The sequence below is a fragment of the Orycteropus afer genome, unplaced genomic scaffold, assembly GCF_000298275.1.
Source record: "Orycteropus afer afer isolate SDZICR_OR568_19922 unplaced genomic scaffold, OryAfe1.0 scaffold00083, whole genome shotgun sequence".
Classification (NCBI taxonomy): Eukaryota; Metazoa; Chordata; class Mammalia; order Tubulidentata; family Orycteropodidae; genus Orycteropus; species Orycteropus afer.
In genome coordinates, this window is record NW_006921670.1 from 6,577,778 (window position 1) to 6,594,251 (window position 16,474).

At 46.4% G+C, this 16,474-nt stretch overlaps 1 protein-coding gene across 1 annotated transcript in view; it reads left to right on the forward strand.

The window, feature by feature from the left end:
* The window catches only part of XRCC6 (X-ray repair cross complementing 6), a 32,653-nt gene extending 22,403 nt beyond the window's left edge, over window positions 1-10,250 (forward strand). The window contains exons 9-12 of the mRNA XM_007941711.2: window positions 1,161-1,290; window positions 5,120-5,220; window positions 7,730-7,843; window positions 10,054-10,250. Of these exons, the coding sequence (XP_007939902.1) occupies window positions 1,161-1,290; window positions 5,120-5,220; window positions 7,730-7,843; window positions 10,054-10,250 (542 nt within the window). The remainder of the gene's footprint in view (window positions 1-1,160; window positions 1,291-5,119; window positions 5,221-7,729; window positions 7,844-10,053) is intronic.
* The last annotated feature ends 6,224 nt before the right edge of the window (window positions 10,251-16,474 follow it).

The following is a 16,474-nucleotide window of genomic DNA, read 5'->3' on the forward strand; positions in this document are numbered from 1 at the left end:
TTCCATCCTTTTCTATGTTTTGGAATACTTTGAGTAGAATCGGTATCACTTCTTCTCTGAATGTTTTATAGAATTCTCCAGTGAAACCGTCTGGGCCACAGACCATGGATTTTGAAGTCAGACTTGACTTGAGTTTATGCTGTGTGTCTGAAAGCTTGCTTTTGTTTCAGGCCTGTCCCTGCCACTTACTAGCCTGCCAACCTGGGCATATCCTGTAATCTTTCTATTTAGATCCCGACTGCCAAACAGGAATACTGGGACACCTTTCTCTCAAGGTTGTTTTGCATTTGAAAGTTAATAAACGTACAAGTACTTAGCACAAAGTAGTCAACAGAAGTTCTTCAGCCATGTGAATTTTAGCCAGGCTGATAACTTTATAAAGCAGCCTTTTGAATGTATCTCTGACCCTGGTCATCAGAGTATTCAGGAGTAGGTTTGTGTGTCAGTTATTACGTTACTGTCTCTCAGCTCCACATTCACCCTGTTGTGCTCTGTGCTGCTGGGGCTGGGGCTCTGCAGACCCGATTTGGCCTGTGCTCTGGTGCTCTGTTAGGCTGTTGAGTAGGGGGTGCTAGAGGGAGAATACAGGGTAGAGGAGATAGGGACTTGCCACTTCCTGTTTGCTCTCCGCTCCTGTCTGCATTGTCAGCACTTCTAGAACCAGCCAGTAACTGAACAAGATAAGCCTCTCCTCTTCGCTGTAGCAGGTATGGTGGAGGATCTGGGAGTAGAGGGGAGGCTGGAGTTACCAGACCCTAAAGCTCAAAGGAGGGCCCCTTGGGGCTGGGACCCGCCCTCTGAGGAAGGGGCAGGGCACTGTCCACCTGGCTGAGGATGTATCAGAAAAGCTGGAGTGTGGAGGCCACTGCCATTGCTGGACGGAGAGCCTGTGCTGGAGCAGTGCTGACGAGGACCGGTCAGCACCAGGAAGCATACATCCCTGCTCGCCTCCTCTGCCTCCCAGTGTCCTCTGCAGCCGAGTCTGCCAGGCAGAAGCTAAGAGGAGGCAGCTGGCAGAGGGGAGACGGAGTTTGCAGGATTCAGTCTCAGCACCACAGGACATGGATGGGTGAATTTGGGGCCAAGGAGAAAAGGACAGCTTAATAAGTGACACACTTCATTAAATTAAACCTCGCCTAACTCTCATCTCCCTCCTTCAGGCTTCCAGCTCATCTTCCTGCCCTATGCTGACGATAAACGGAAGGTGCCCTTCACTGAGAAAGTCCTGGCAAACCCGGAGCAGATAGACAAGATGAAGGCCATTGTTCAGAAGCTACGCTTCAAGTACAGGTGAGTGCTGGGGCTATGGAGGCTTTCTTCTGAAACTGCCTCCTGACCGGAAAGTATGATTAGAATGTCATGTTAGGCATGGACCACAGGATGCAGTTCTTTTCTTTTCAGTTGACTGGTCGTTTAGGGTCCTGGTGGATAGAAAGGCTGAAGCCCTTGTTGTGTTGAAGACTCTGGATCATGCTCCACATTTACAGCTGATGGACCCACGGTGCTGGGCTTAGAAATCCAGATTTGTGAGTTGAGAAAGTTCAGAAAGGTAGCAGTAAAGGGACAACTCAGTCTGCCTTCTCCCTGGTTATGTCTATTGTTTGAGTGAAAGTACATCGATTCAGTGCAAGTTGTTACGGGTTTGAAAGAGTGATGCTGTGACACAAATCATTCCCCTTGGAGCCTGCAAAATGCGATCCAAAACATTATTTGTGTTTTACCCTTCACCCTGTGTCTTAGGCTACTTCCTTATCTTTCTGGGCAACGTGACCCCTTCCACCCCCAAATGTAGCTGCCTGGTGTAGGCTTTTATGGGTTAAGGAAGATCTAGCTTCATGAAGAATTTACCATGTGTCAGACACTATTCTAGGTACAGTACCAACCTAATTTCATTTATTCTTCATAAGAACAGATGAGGAAACTAAAGCTTTGGGGAGTGAGGCAGCTTGCCCAGACCCACCCAGCTGGAAAGAGAGTGAGCCAGGATTCAGATCTAGGTCCGTCTGACTCTAATTCAGGCTCTTTTCACTCCCGTGCTGCCACTGGGTAGGGGAGGAAAGAGTACTCAGGCCCAGCGTCTTCCCATCCCCTGGCATCCCTCCCCCATCCTTTCTCTGCACTTTGTTGTTAGGTGCAGTCGAGTCAGTTCTGACTTGCAGTGACCCTGTGTACAACAGAATGAGACACTGCCCGGTCCTGCACTAGCCTCACAATCCTTGCTACACTTGAGCCCAGCATTGCAGCCACTATGTCAGTCTGTCTTGTTGACGGTCTTCCCCTTTTTCACTGACACTCTACTCTACCAAGCATGACATTCCTCTCCAGGGACTGGTCCCTTCTGAGAACATGACCAAAGTGGGTGAGATGAAGTCTGGCTGTTCTCGCTTCTAAGGCAAATGCTGGCTGCATTTATTCCGGGACACATTTGCTAGTTCTTCTGGCAGTCCGTGGTATTTTCGGTATTCTTTGCCAGTACTACAGTTCAAAGGCATCAGTTTTTCTGGGGTCTTCCTTATTTATTGTCCAGTTTTCACATGCATACAAGGCGATTGAAAATACCATGGCTTGAGTTAGGTGCACCGTAATCTTCCAAGTGACATCTTTGCTCTTCGGCACTTTAAAGAGGTCTTTGCAGCACATTTGCCTGATGTAATACATCGTCTGATTTCTTGACTTTTGCTTCCATCGGTGTTGATTGTGGATCCAAGTAAAATAAAATCTTTGACAACTTCAATGTTTTCTCCATTTATTGTGATGTTGCTTACTGGTCCAGTGAGGATTTTAATTTTCTTTATGTTGAGATGTAATCCATACTGAAGGCTGTGGTCTTTGATCTTCATCAATAAGTGCTTCAAGTCATCTTTACTTTCAGCAAGCCAGGTTGTGTCATCTCCATATCGCAGGTGATTAATGAGTCTTCCTCCACTCCTGATGCCACATTCTTCTTCATATAGTCCAGCTTCTTGGATTATGCTCAGCATGCAGATTGAAGAAGTATGGTGAAAGGATACAATCCTGATACACACCTTTCCTGACTTTAAAACAGTATTCCTTTCTTCTGTGTGAATGACTTCATGTTGGTCTATATATAGGTTCCGGATAAGCACAACTAAGTGTTCTGGAATTCCTATTCTTTGCAGTGTTACCTGTAATTTGTTATGATCTACACGGTTGAGCGCCTTTGCACAGTTAATATAGGAAAACATCTTTCTGGTATTCTTTGCTTTCAGCCAAGATCCGTCTGACATCAGCAGTGATATCTGTCATTCCATGTCCTCTTCTGAATCCAGCTTACAATTCTGGAAGTTTGCTGTCAGTATACTGAGGCAACCATTTTTAAAATTATCTGCCAGTTTGTCGTACCGTGGTGGCTTCGGTGTTGCTGTGAGGCTGGAGGCTATGCCAACAGTATTTTGAATCCCAGCAGGTCACCCGTGGTGGGCAGGTTTCAGCGGAGCTTCCAGACTAAGAGATTGGGAAGAAGGACAGGGCTATCTACTGCTGAGAAAACTGGCCACTGAAAACCTTACGAATAACAGTGAAACACTTGTCTGATGAATTACTCTCTGCATTTACGTGGCCTAATGCCTCCATTCCTAACACTGCCCAGAGCTTCCATTGACAGGTGGCTGGGATTGTTTTGCTTTTAAATTAACTCTTGGGTCTCTAGCATCAGTCAACTGAAAATTGGAGACGAGATTCCCAACTCTTTCATTTGGGTGTTGTTTTCATCTGACCTTGGATCTGTGTTACCTCAATTGGGTTTATTTAATTTCATTTTTAAAATGTTTTATTTATTATTATTAAGCTTTTATTGTGATTTGGGTGAAAGATTACAGAGCAAGATGATTTTCCATTCAATGGTTCACACACATTTTGCTTCATGTCATTGATTGCAGTCCCACAATGTAACTTTACTACATTATCACTATGGTATCTCTATGGAAGTAGATTGCCTAACCTTCCTTCTGAGGAGTGGCTGGTGGGTTTGAACTGCCAGCCTTCTGGTTAGCAGTCACATGCCTTAGGCACTGAGCCACCAGAGCTCCCATTTTTGTTTGTTTGTTTATGTTGTTGCTTGCTGTTGTCAGTATGTTGTTATGTGCCGTTGAGTCAGACCCCAACTCATAGCGACCCCTCCTTGGGTTTCCAAGGCAGTATCACTATGGAAGTAGATTGCCCAACCTTCCTTCTGAGGGGTGGCTGGTGGGTTTGAACCGCCAGCCTTCCGGTTAGCAGTCAAGTTGTCAGTATAGATGGTTCTAAAAAGAGCATTATCCTCCTAGAAGCCTTTTTTATTTTACTAGTTAAGCTACTACTGTTTGGTTTTAAGAAGATATCAGGGAATAGTCTTGGCTTAAGGTTTAAAGATTATCTCAGGGCAATAGTTTTCAGCAATTCATCCAGCCTTTATGGTTCCAGGAAGTCTGGAATCAATGAGAATTTGTAATTCTGCACTGTATTTTCCTTCTTTTTATCAGGATTCTTCTATAGAATCTTTGATCAGAATGTTCAGTGATGGTGGCACCATCCAGTTCTTCTGGTCTCATGACACAGGACGCAGTTGTTCATGGAGATAGTTAGCCACACATTCCAGATCTTCCTCCTATTCCTGACTCTTCTTTCCCTATTGCTCCAGGCGAGTAGAGAAGAGTTGTGCCTTGGTGGCTACTTGCAAGCTATTAAGACCCCAGGCAGTACGCAAGGAACAGAAGCACTAAACATGTTATTAGGCCAATTAACTGGTGTATCCCATGAAACCATGACCCTAAACCTCCAAACCAAAGAACCAAATCCCATGAGATGTTGGCTCTACATAAGCAGCCTCAGCAGCTGCTCTGTTTTTTAATTGTAAATATATCTACCCCACTTCTGTGCATTTAACTCTCAACAGGTTACAACTTACTGACAGCAGTGCAATAATTGGTTACACATCCCTACCTTTATCAATGTGATTCCTGCTCATTTTATCACTGAATAATACCCTGTTGTATGGATATACCACAGTTTATCCATTCACCTATTTAAGCACATCTCGGTCACATCCAGTTTTTGGCATGATGAATAGCACCACTGTGAGCAGTCATATGCAGGACTGATTGATGGGTTTTTTTAACAGGAGTGACAGCTTTGAGAACCCAGTGCTGCAGCAACACTTCAGGAACCTGGAGGCCTTAGCTTTGGACTTGATGGAGCCTGAACAAGCAGTAGATCTGACATGTAAGAAGGATTTGAGCACGGTGGGAGGAGTCCTTTTCAGGGAGGCCTTACTGGTTTCACCCAGGACCAGTAACAGGATGCATGACCTAGCACTCTCCAAAGATGCCACCTAAGCCTCAGACCATCTTCATCAGAAGACCCCCTGGGCCAGTTTAGGCTGCCTGGGAAAGGCTTGGTCTCAGGGTCTGTAGTGAGAGAGGTGGAGTGAGTGTTGGGCTTTTGAAATCTGCCTTTGAACTAAGCCATCCCCATGAGGACATGTTGGTAAAAGTTAAAAAAAAGTAATACATGACATTCACTGAGTGCTGCTCACTGTTTGCCAAGGAGATCTGGTGGCGTAGTGCTTAAAACATTCGGCTGCTAACCAAAAAGGTCAGCAGTTCAAACCCAACAGCTACTCTGCTTCCATAAAGATCGGCAGCCTTGAATAGCCTATGGGGCTGTTTTGCTCTGTCCTGAATGGTCACTATGAGTCAGAATCAACTTGACGGCAGTGGGTTTGATTTGGTTTTTGTACTGTCTGCCAGACACTGTTGTCCTATGTGTTGAATCATTGAGTCCTCGTATCTCTTACGTGGGGGCTATTATTGTCTCTCTTTTACAGAAGCACTGGACACATAGAAGGGAGTGGTTTTCCCAGGGACTAAGCTAGTAATAGGTGGATGTAGATTAGGAATCCAGTGAGTACAGCCCTTGCTCTGAACCATGATGCTAACTGTCCCTTCATCAGACCCCACACGCACAGTCCTGAGAAAGCCGCCTGGCGACCCATCATCTGAAACCCTCGCCTGGCCTCCGAGGCTGAGGTTCCCTGACCCACTCAAGCCCCTTCCCAAATGCAATTTCTTACGTATTTCACAGGGGGATGTGTGACATTTAGTGATGTAAGTAAATATCCACTGGGAAACAGATTGGATTTAATGAAGGCTCTTGACAGGTTAAAAAGATCAGTTAGTCCCGCCTTCTCAGTTGTTTCTCCTCACTCCCATTTCCAGCATTCATTCATTCCACACAGTGTCCACTCTAAAGTGGAATCAGGCGTCCTGGTGGTACAGAGGTTAAAGTGCTTGGCTGCTAGACAAAAGGTCAGTGGTTCAAATCCACTAGCCACTCTGTGGGAAAAAAAACACCAGGTAATCTGTTCCTGTAAAGATTACAGCCTAGGAAATACTATAGGGCAGTTCTCTGTTTTATAGGGTCGCTATGAGTCAGGCTCAGTGGCACAGACAACAACATGATAATTAGTAAAATCGGAAAGAACGTTGATGCAGATGTACTGTTTCTGCTGCTCCTACTTCCCTCTTACCCTCTGTCTCTTCATCCTCCACAGCCGTCGGGGCTCTTTCTGACCCACAGAGCTGAGCATCGCTGCGTTGCTCAGAGCTCTTCAGGGTTTGCCCATTAGTTACTGCCGAGGGGGTACTGAGGTGGTTAGTGGTGATGGGACAGGTCAGAAAAGGATGATGACAGTAGTCACACAACATGAAGTTGGTAACCAAGGCTAGTGAACTGTGCGTGTAAAAATTACTGAATTGGCAGATGTTTTGTTACGTATATTTTTACTACCAAAAAAAAAATAAAAAGTGTCCCCACTGCTCTGAGGATAAGGTCAAATTCCTCAGCAGGTGTTCAAGGCTTCCCTGACCTCACCCCACCTGCCTTTTTCCAGCCTCCTTGCTGGTCCTGCCCCTCCTCACAAGCAGAACCTCAAACTTCATGTCGCTTGCTGTTTCTCACTATGCCTAGCATGGTGGTTAAGGACTTAGGTGTTGGAGACAGCTTGAATCCGAAACAGATGCTGTTGTCCTGTGTGTCAGTTTGAATCCCAGCCCTCTGCTCAAAGCAGCATCTCCCCAGACAGTGCAGAAGTCCTTCTGCCTGTTCTGTGCTCCTGTGTTTAGCAGTCTCTTCTCTCACCGCCCCACTGTTGTGTTCACAGTTTTACTTGCCTAGCCTATAATCCTACTCTTGTTTGGATCCCAGGGCCTGGCCCAGAATCTCCATCCCAGCTCTGCCGCTTACTTGCTGCTTGACCTTGGACAAGTTGTTAAACCCCTTTGCTTTCCTTCCCTGTAAATCAGGGAGACTGATTTACCAGCCACTTCTTGGAAGAAAGATTGGGCAGTCTACTTCTGAAGTGATAGTGTCTCGGAAACCCAAGGAGGGGTTGCTATGAGTTGGATCTGACTAGACAGCATTAGGTTTGGTTTTGGTTTGGTAGGGTTGTTAGGAGGATTAAACAAAATAGTAAGTTTAAAGCATTTAGAACAGTTCTTGGCTGTAGAAAGTGCTCAGTAAATGTGATTTTTAAGGGTGTTTGGTGAATGTTAGAAAGCCTTTGTTGGATGTTTTCATGGCCAGACCAGCTGCCTCCTTTCGGGCCCTTCCTCCAGGCTCCCTTGACCCAGAAGTTAGGCACCCTCTCTTCTAGTTACAGTAAAGTTGGACATGGACAAGAAGCCAGAGTTCATGACTCACCAGGCCACTCTTCTGTGCTTTGGTTTTATAGTGCCCAAGGTTGAAGCAATGGATAAAAGACTGGGTTCCCTGGTGGATGAGTTTAAGGAGCTGGTGTACCCACCAGATTACAATCCTGAGGGAAAAACTACCAAGCGAAAAGCAGGTGAGGAGCTGGGCGTGGATGTTGAGTGGGTTATTTTTAAATGTTGTGTGGTGAAGTGAGTTACTTAACAGGGCTCTTCCTACTAGATGACTGGATGGGACTGCACAAATGTGAGGTGCTCAAGGCCCAACAAGGGGACTGGATAGTTAAAAATAGAAATGAGGTATATGGCACTCTTGTGGAGGAGGGACCATTTAAGTAATGTGTATGGAACCCTATGCTAGACTTAAAATGAGCAATCTCAGAGGTGGAAAAGAGGGAATCTCACTGCTATCAAGAAAGAAGAGCCATCAAGAAAGAAAGAGGGGTGGAGTGCATCCTTGGACCCAAGATCTGTCCACTGAGACAGCAGAGAGACTATGGCATCAGACCCCTGCAACAGAGACCAGCACACAGAGAGTGGTGGGCTTACCAGCCCACAGAGCAAGAAAGCTGAGTGCCTTCAGGTAGGAAGCTTGTTGGCAGAATAGGGTGCTTCTCTGGGCAGCTATTGGCAGAGCTGAAAGAACTCTGTAACACTTGCCTGAGAAGGGCGGAGGCCAAGGCCAGAGAGAAGCATGCCTGTGGCATGGCTGAGAAGAGCCTGTCCTGTTTGAAGAACTGTGTCCTGAGTCATTTCTGATCCTAATTTGTAAATTGTTACTTCGCTAATAAACTCCATAATGGTGAGTATTATCTGCAAGTTGCATGTGGCCATTGTAGCAAATTATCGAACTAGCAGAGAAGTAGGGACTGCCATGGGAGGGATAGCTGTTGTCAGGATTGGTGACAAGTTTGGAGAGAGGAGGCAGTCTGACCTCCAGCCTCCTAGGAACCAGCCTCAGGCCGTTGGTTCTGTCTCCCCCTTGTAAAATTCGAGGAAATGAGATGCTGCCGCCATGTCGTTTTGGTGAGTTGCCTTTATGGTTGTCAAAATGGTATGATGGGGGCATCTGAGCGCCGCTGACTTCATGAGGGAGAGACTCACCACCAGCATCATCAGCCCAAGGTGGATTCCTGTGAGCCAGAGGTCAGACACACCTCCTCTCTCCAACCTTTACCAATCCTGACACCAACCATCCCTCCCCCGGCTATCTCAGCTTCTCTGCTGGGTTTGATAATCCACTGCAATGGCCAGACAGAACTCGCAGACAATACTTAATGATTGTGGGGTTTACTAGGGACTAACAAGTTGGAATTCAGGATCAGAAATGACTCAGGACCCAGTTCTTCAGACAACCTCTGCTCAGCTGTGGCATGGGCTCACTTCTCTTTGGCCTTAGCCTCTCAGCCCTGTAACCCCTTGGCCTCTGCTCTGCTCGGACAAGTGTTACAAGCTCTTTTAGCTCTGCTGATGAGTTCCCAGAGAGGCACCCCACTCTACCAGTAAGCCTCCTAACTAAAGCGCGCAGCCTTCTCACTACTCCATGGGCTGGGGAGCTCACCGGGTCATCTACTCCCAGGGTACGCTGCCACCACTTCTCACCATCTCAGCAAAGTGTCACAGCTCTCTGTCTCCTGGGTCCAGGAAGTTCAGCCCAGGGACCATGGGTCCAAAGGACACATTGCACTCCTGGTTGTTTTTCCTTGATGGTAGTAAGAATCCCCCTTTCTGCCTCTGGAATGGTGAAACTGACCGATCCCCATGTTAGAGTTGCATACAAATTATTTGCAGTCTGTGCCTACAAGGATAAGGGTGCCATGTACCTTATTTACATTATCAGTAAGCTCTCCAGTCCCTTTGGTGAGCCACAAGCACCTCACATTTACATATACTCACCCAGTATGCTAGAAGAGCTATATTAAGTAATTCATTGTCTGTGAGTCCTATGTGAGCATTGCAACAAAGCATTGAACCCAGCATAGAAGTAGAGTGTTGTGGGAGGGACGGCTGGGGTCACAATTGGTGAAAAGATTGGTGAGAAGAGCTAGGTCTGACCTCTGCCTCGCAGGAATCAGCTTTGAGCGGCTGATGCCGATAATGATTCTTCTTCCCCCGTGTGAAATTTAGAGGACAGACCTCCGCCATGCCATTTTTAGATACATTTTTGGTTTTACATTTAATTGAAGCTGCCTTATCAACACACCTCTCTTCCCCATGGTGTTCTAGGCATGCACCATAGCTCTGTGGAAAACGGTTAACTGCAGCCAAGTATGGGCTCCCCATGCAGGGCAGCTGGGGGATGCCTCTGGTAGTAATACAGTCCCTCCTCCTGTACTTTTTCTCCCAGATGATGAAGGTTCTGGAAGCAAAAGGCCCAAGGTGGAGGTATCTGAAGAGGAGCTGAAGGGCCACGTCAGCAGGGGCACGCTGGGTAAGCTCACTGTGCCCACGCTGAAGGAAGCCTGCAGGGTGCACGGGCTGAAGGGTGGGCAGAAGAAGCAGGAGCTGCTGGATGCTCTCACCAGGCACTTCCAGGAGGGCTGACCCGGCACCGCAGCCCCTCCACACTGCAGCCACAGGCCTGGTTGCTTCTCAGAGGTGGAACACGTTTCTCCTGAGCCAGGAAGTCTGCCCGACAGGAGCCCAGGGGCTTTGCTAGCAGCCTGACTGTACGTGTATGTGACTGTTGTCGTGGAGACGGGGTTGCCCTCCACATTGCTGTGCCTTGCTCTGCTGTCTGAATGAAGAGTCCTTACTTTGTGCTGCATGCTGTCCTTTAGTGTCCTTTAGTGCCTTGCATCCAAAGATCACTTGTCACCAATAGAAACGGGTGTGTGTGTGTGTTTATGAGTGTGACAGTTAAAGACAGGTGAACATACTTCAGGATAGTCTCCTCCCAGCCCTCTGCCTTCCCACCTGTTTTCTTTCAAATGTGTCATGTTAAGATCTAAAAATCAAATTTCGGAAGCAGTAGAATGTGGCATGTAGTCCGGTGCCGTGAGTGAACAGCCCCCCATCCTTTGTTCCTCTCACGTGACATTGAAGTATGTGAAGGTGTGTTTGCTGTTGCCTGGAGAATGCAAGTTCCCGTATAGGCAAAATGAAGTTACTCCTCTTGCTTTTCAGGGCAGCTGTAGGAAGTTTAAGATCAGGAGCAACCCTAGTATTGGAGGGCAAAGGGAGGGGAGTGGCTTTTCCTTGTGCTCTTCCTCCCCACCCCTCCCCTATATTCCCCATCCCTTTCCTGCTGATTCTGCTGCTGCTTTTGAAGATGAGCCCAACGGAAGGAAGGAAAACATCAGGAAGGGCTTGTGTCCCGAGGATGACTTGACGTACAGGCTTTGTTGGTGCTGTGGCTTTCAGAAGCCCAGGACGAGAGTGAGCATCTCATTGTATCAATTCAGTGGCATCAAATTGATTCCAACTCTACTGACCCTACAAGGAGCTCTGGTGGTATAGTGCATAAGGCACTTTGACTGCTACCCGGAAGGTCAGCAGTTCAAACCCACCAGCCACTCTGCAGAAGGAAGACAGGGCGATCTACTTCTGTAAAGATTTATAGCCTCGGAAACCCAATGGGGGTCACTGTAAGTTGGAAACTACTTGATGGCAGGGAGTTGTTTTTTTTCTCTACTGACCCTATAGGACAAAGTAGAGCTGCAGTGCCCCATAGAGTTTCCAAGCCTGGAATCTTTCTGGAAGGAGACTGCTACATCTTTCTCCTGCAGAGTGGTGAGTTTGAACCACTGACCTTTTGGGTTTAGCAGGCTGAGCACTTAAACACTGTGCCACCAGGCCTCCTGAGGAGTGTAGGAGGGATCAGATTACTCTTGCAAGAGAATTTCAGTTTTGGATTCTTTGCACTTTTATAAGTTTTTGCTTTTTTAAGGGAAATGGACTCTTTTTTGGCTTTCCTTCCTTGTCTGGGGGAGAAGGAAGATAATTCTCCAGTTGGAAGAGAAGCACTTGAGGATCATCAGATTAATACAACACTTAACACAGTGAACACACATTGTTGAGAAATCAGACCATCCTCCTTAAATGAAACACAGGTGGGCACTGTACCTACAGGGGCTTCAGCTCCTCTCTACCGAGGAGGAGGGGGAATGAGTGTGGTCACCTCGCCTGAGCAGATTCCATCCCGCCTTTTCTGTGCATTCCTCAGTGACCTTACCCAAGTCTAGGCCCCTTGTCCTCTATTCTGTTTAGGAAAGGGAGAGAATGAAAGAATTCCAGGGTCAGGTAACACATACTTGCCACGTCATGTTTCTTTGTGAACTAATGAAGCGTGCTCCAGAGAAGGAAGGAACTGTTCACACACTCTGGCTGGGCTTTTGGAAGCTTAGGGGAGCTCTGGTGGTGCAGTGGTTAAAGTATTCAAGCTGCTAATCAAAAGGCTGGCAGTTCAAACCCACCAGTTGCCCCATGGGAGAACGATACAGCAGTGTGCTTCTGTGATTTACAGCCTCTGTCCTCTAGGGGCGCTTGGTTTGTTTTTTTGGAGACGCTTACAAATCTGATTTGCAGCTTGACTCTACCCCATATGCACAAGTGACCTTGGGCAATTTACCCGGCATTTTTGAGCCTCAGTTTTCTCCTCTTTATAAAAGGAATAAAAGCGGTGAATGATGAAAAGAGAACATAAAATTGAGAGAAAGTGCACAAAACATACAGCTCTATTCCAGGGGCGGGAAGGCTTGGACGTGGGGAGAGCACTGACGAAGAAATGGGCCTTGGCAAATGCTCCGTGGATTGGGGACGCGGGGAGGCGCGTCTGCTCCTTGGGGCAGGTGGTTGAGCACTCATGCAGCTGAGCTTCCGACACGAATCTGTTTAGCCAAGATTATATCGAACTATAACGAATAAACATACGCGCCTATAATGATCCCGAACTTTCAGCGGCGGTTACTTCTTGGGAAAAGGGGCCTTTTATTTTGAAATGTCTTGACTTAAAGACCACTCGTAATTCTTAAAATTGAAGTAAGGCAGAAGTCATCCACTTCGGCCTCCCTGGCTGCACCCGAAGTTCCACCCTCAAATCCAAATTCTGGAAAAACACATAAAATGCATTTTACCCCGAAATGGAGCCCCTGAGTGGTGCAAATGGTTAAGCGCTGGGTGCATCTGGTGCACCTGGGCTGTCAGGCCGGCGATCCGCTTCCTGTCACAGCCTTGAAACCCCACGGAGCAGTTGTACTCTACACACACGGGTTGTCACGAGTCTGAACCAACTCGAGGAGCCACAAGGAGTCAAGTCTTTTCAGTCTGAGTTCTAAATGTCCTGGAATGTGTAACAAATCCCTAACTTTGCATCCTTCCTGAGAGCCAGACCCACACAGGATTCATTCCTGCACTCTCATAGGCAGCCACCAGGATCTCAGATCAGCTGTGGGCAGGCAGCCCTTGCCTTCTTAGGCCTGCAGCTTTAACTTGACCATATTCATTGTTATTTTGGCAAGACATCCCCACTCTTTTATCACCCACCTGACACATACACACCTTAGTTATCTACTGCTGTGTAACAGGCTACCCCAAAAACTACTGGTTTAAATCAATAAACTACTAGCTCTGCCATTTCTGTGGGTGAGGAACTTGGGAGGACAGTGGCTGGGAGGTTCTGGCATCAAGCCAAGCATAAGGATACATTCTAGGAGTAGACAAGGCCCAAGAGGATGCTGGGTCCACCAGCAGGGAGGTGCATGCCGATAGCCGGAAAGCTGGTGTGAGATGTTGGCTGGAGTCCTCTCCACAGGGCTGCTTGAAAGTCTTCATCACTTGACAGCTGACTTCTATGCCCATAGCCAGGCAGCAGTGGCCGATTGTCTCAGGAATCCTTGGACCTCATGTCACTCCCACCATCCTCCATGGGTCACACAGACCAGCTCTGAGGCAGTATATTGGACTACAGCAGGGTATGCATACCAGGAGGTGAGGGGCATTGGAGGCCATTTTGAAGGCTGGCTACCACAGGGCATCATGGGGAATAATGACTTAGTGGTTTTGATCTTCCTCCTATAAGCAATATTCCTGCTAAATTGAGAGGCACATGGATTTTTCAAAATGTAGCTTAGCTCACACTGAAAATGGGGACCAGGCCATACTCAGCTCCTAGAACAAATTCCTCTGCCCCCATCCTACCACCACTACATCAGTCTGGGATTAAACCTAATGGAAACTGTTGTTCAGTACGTCACAATACTGTTAGGTGCCGTTCAGTCGTCTGACTCACAGCAACCCCATGCACAGCAGAATGAAAATGCCTGATCCTGCGCCAGCTCCTTGATCCCTGCTATACTTGAGCCCATTGTCACAGCCACTGTGTCAATCCATCTCATTGAAGGCCTTCCCCTCTTTTGTTGACCGTCTACCTTACCAAGCATGACATCCTTTTCCACGGATCCCTTCTGACAACATGACCAAAGTAGGTGAGACGAAGTCTGGCCACTCTCACTTCCAAGGAGCATTTTGGCTGCACTTCCTCCAGGACAAATCTGTTAGTTATTTTAGCAGTCCATGGTACTTTCAGCATTCTTCACCAGCACCAAACTCAAAAGCATCAACTCTTCTTTGGTCTTCCTTATTCATTGTCCAGCTTTCACATGCATACGAGGGAACTGAAAATATCATGGCTTGTGTCAGGTGCACCTTAGTCCTCAAGGAGACATCCTTGGTTCCTCAGCACTTGAAAGAGTTCTTTGCAGCTGACCTGCCCAGTGCTACATGTTGTCTAATGTCCTGACTGCTGCTTCCATTGGCATCGATTGTAGAACCAAGCAATGTGAATTCCTTGACAACCTCAATCTTTTCTCCATTTATTGTGATGCTGCTATAGGTCCAGTTGTGAGGATTTTTGTTTTCTTTATATTGAGATGTAATCCATATTACAGACTGTATTTTTCAGTCTTCATCAGTAAGTGCCTCAAGTCATCCTCATTTTCAGCAAGCAAAGTTGCATCGTCAACGTATCTCAGGTTGTTAATGATTCTTCCTCCAATCCCGGTGCCACGTTTTTCTTCATATAGTTCCGCTTCTCAGATTATTTGCTAAGCATTATAGATTGAATAAGTATGGGGAAAGAATACAACTCTGACACTCTGCTTCTTGATTTTAAACCATGTAGTGACCCCTTGTTCTGTTCAAGCGACAGCCTCCTGGTCAAGGTACAGGTTCGTCATGAGTACAATCAGGTGTTCAGAATTCCCATTCTTCTCAATGTTATCCATAATTTGTCATGATCCACACAATCAAATGCCTTTGCATAGTCAATAAAACACAAGTAAACATCTTTCTGGTATTCTTTGCCTTCAGCCAAGATCCATCTGACAGAAGCTATGATGTCCCTTGTTCCACATCCTCTTCTGACTCTAGCTTGCACTTCTGGAAGTTCTCTGTTAATATACTGCTGCAACCGTTTTTTGAATTATCTTCAGTAAAATCTTACTTGTGTGCAATATCAATGATATTGTTCTATAATTTTCACATTCTGTGGGATCACCTTTCTTTGGAATGGGTACAAATATGGATCTCTTACAGTCAGCTGGCCAGGTAGCTGTCTTCCAAATCTCTTGGCATAACCAAGTGAATGCCTCCAGTGGAGCATCCATCCATTTGTTGAAATATCTCAATGGGTATTCTGTCAATTCCCAGAGCCTTGTTCTTCACCAATTCCTTCATTGCAGCTTCAACTTCCTCCTTCAGTACCATTGGTTCTAGATAATATGCCACTTCCTGAAATGGATGAAGATCGACCAGTTCTTTTTTGTACAGTGACACTGTGTATTCCTTCCATGTTCTTTTGATGTTTCCTTCATCATTCAGTATTTTGCCCATAGAATCTTTCATTATTGCAACTCGAGGCTTAAATTTTCCTTAACTCTTTCAGTTTGAGAAACGCTGAGCGTGTTCTTCCCTTCTGATTTTCTAACTTTAGGTCTCTGTACATTTCATTATAGTAATTGGCTTTGTCTTCTCGAGCTGCTCTTTGAAATCTTCAGTTCAGCTCTTTTATCTTGTCATTTCTTCCATTTACTTTAGCTGCTCTTCGCTCAAGGGCAAGTTTCAGAGTCTCTTCTGTCATCCACTTTGGTCTTCTCTTTCTTTCTCATATTTTTAGTGACCTCTTACTTTCTTCATGGATGATGTTCCCGATACCATCCCACAATTCTTCTGGTTTTCGGTTGTTGGTATTCAGTGTATCAAATCTATTCTTCAGATGGTCTTTAAATTCAGGAGGTATACATTCAAGATCATATTTTGGCTCTCTTTTTTTAAATTGTGATTTGGGTGAAGATTTACAGAGCAAATTCATTTTCCATACAGCAGTTCACATTCACTGTCTTATGATATTGACCACAATTTACCACAATGCAACAGCTCCCCTCCCACTTCCTCCTGATAGTTACCTCTTCCCTGTGTCCATCCCTCCATGCACTTCTGCCCCGAGCTGTCTCCCTGTGTATAAGCAGCCCTTCTTTCTCCCATGATTGCTCTCTCCAAGGAGTGTATCTACCTCAGGTAGATGTTCAACTCATATGCCTGTCTTTTGTTTGCCTAGAAGCCACAGGTGTGGGTTAAATTCTAGACCTGAAGGGCAGCTAGGGGCCATAGTTTCAGTGGTTTCATCAGGCTCTATCGGACCAGCAAACCATATTTTGCCTCTTGGACTTGTTTTAATTGCCTTTAACTTCAAGTTGAACTTGCATATGAGCAGTTGATGGTCTGTTCCACAATCAGCTCCTGGCCTGGTTTTGGCTAAAGATATTGAGCTT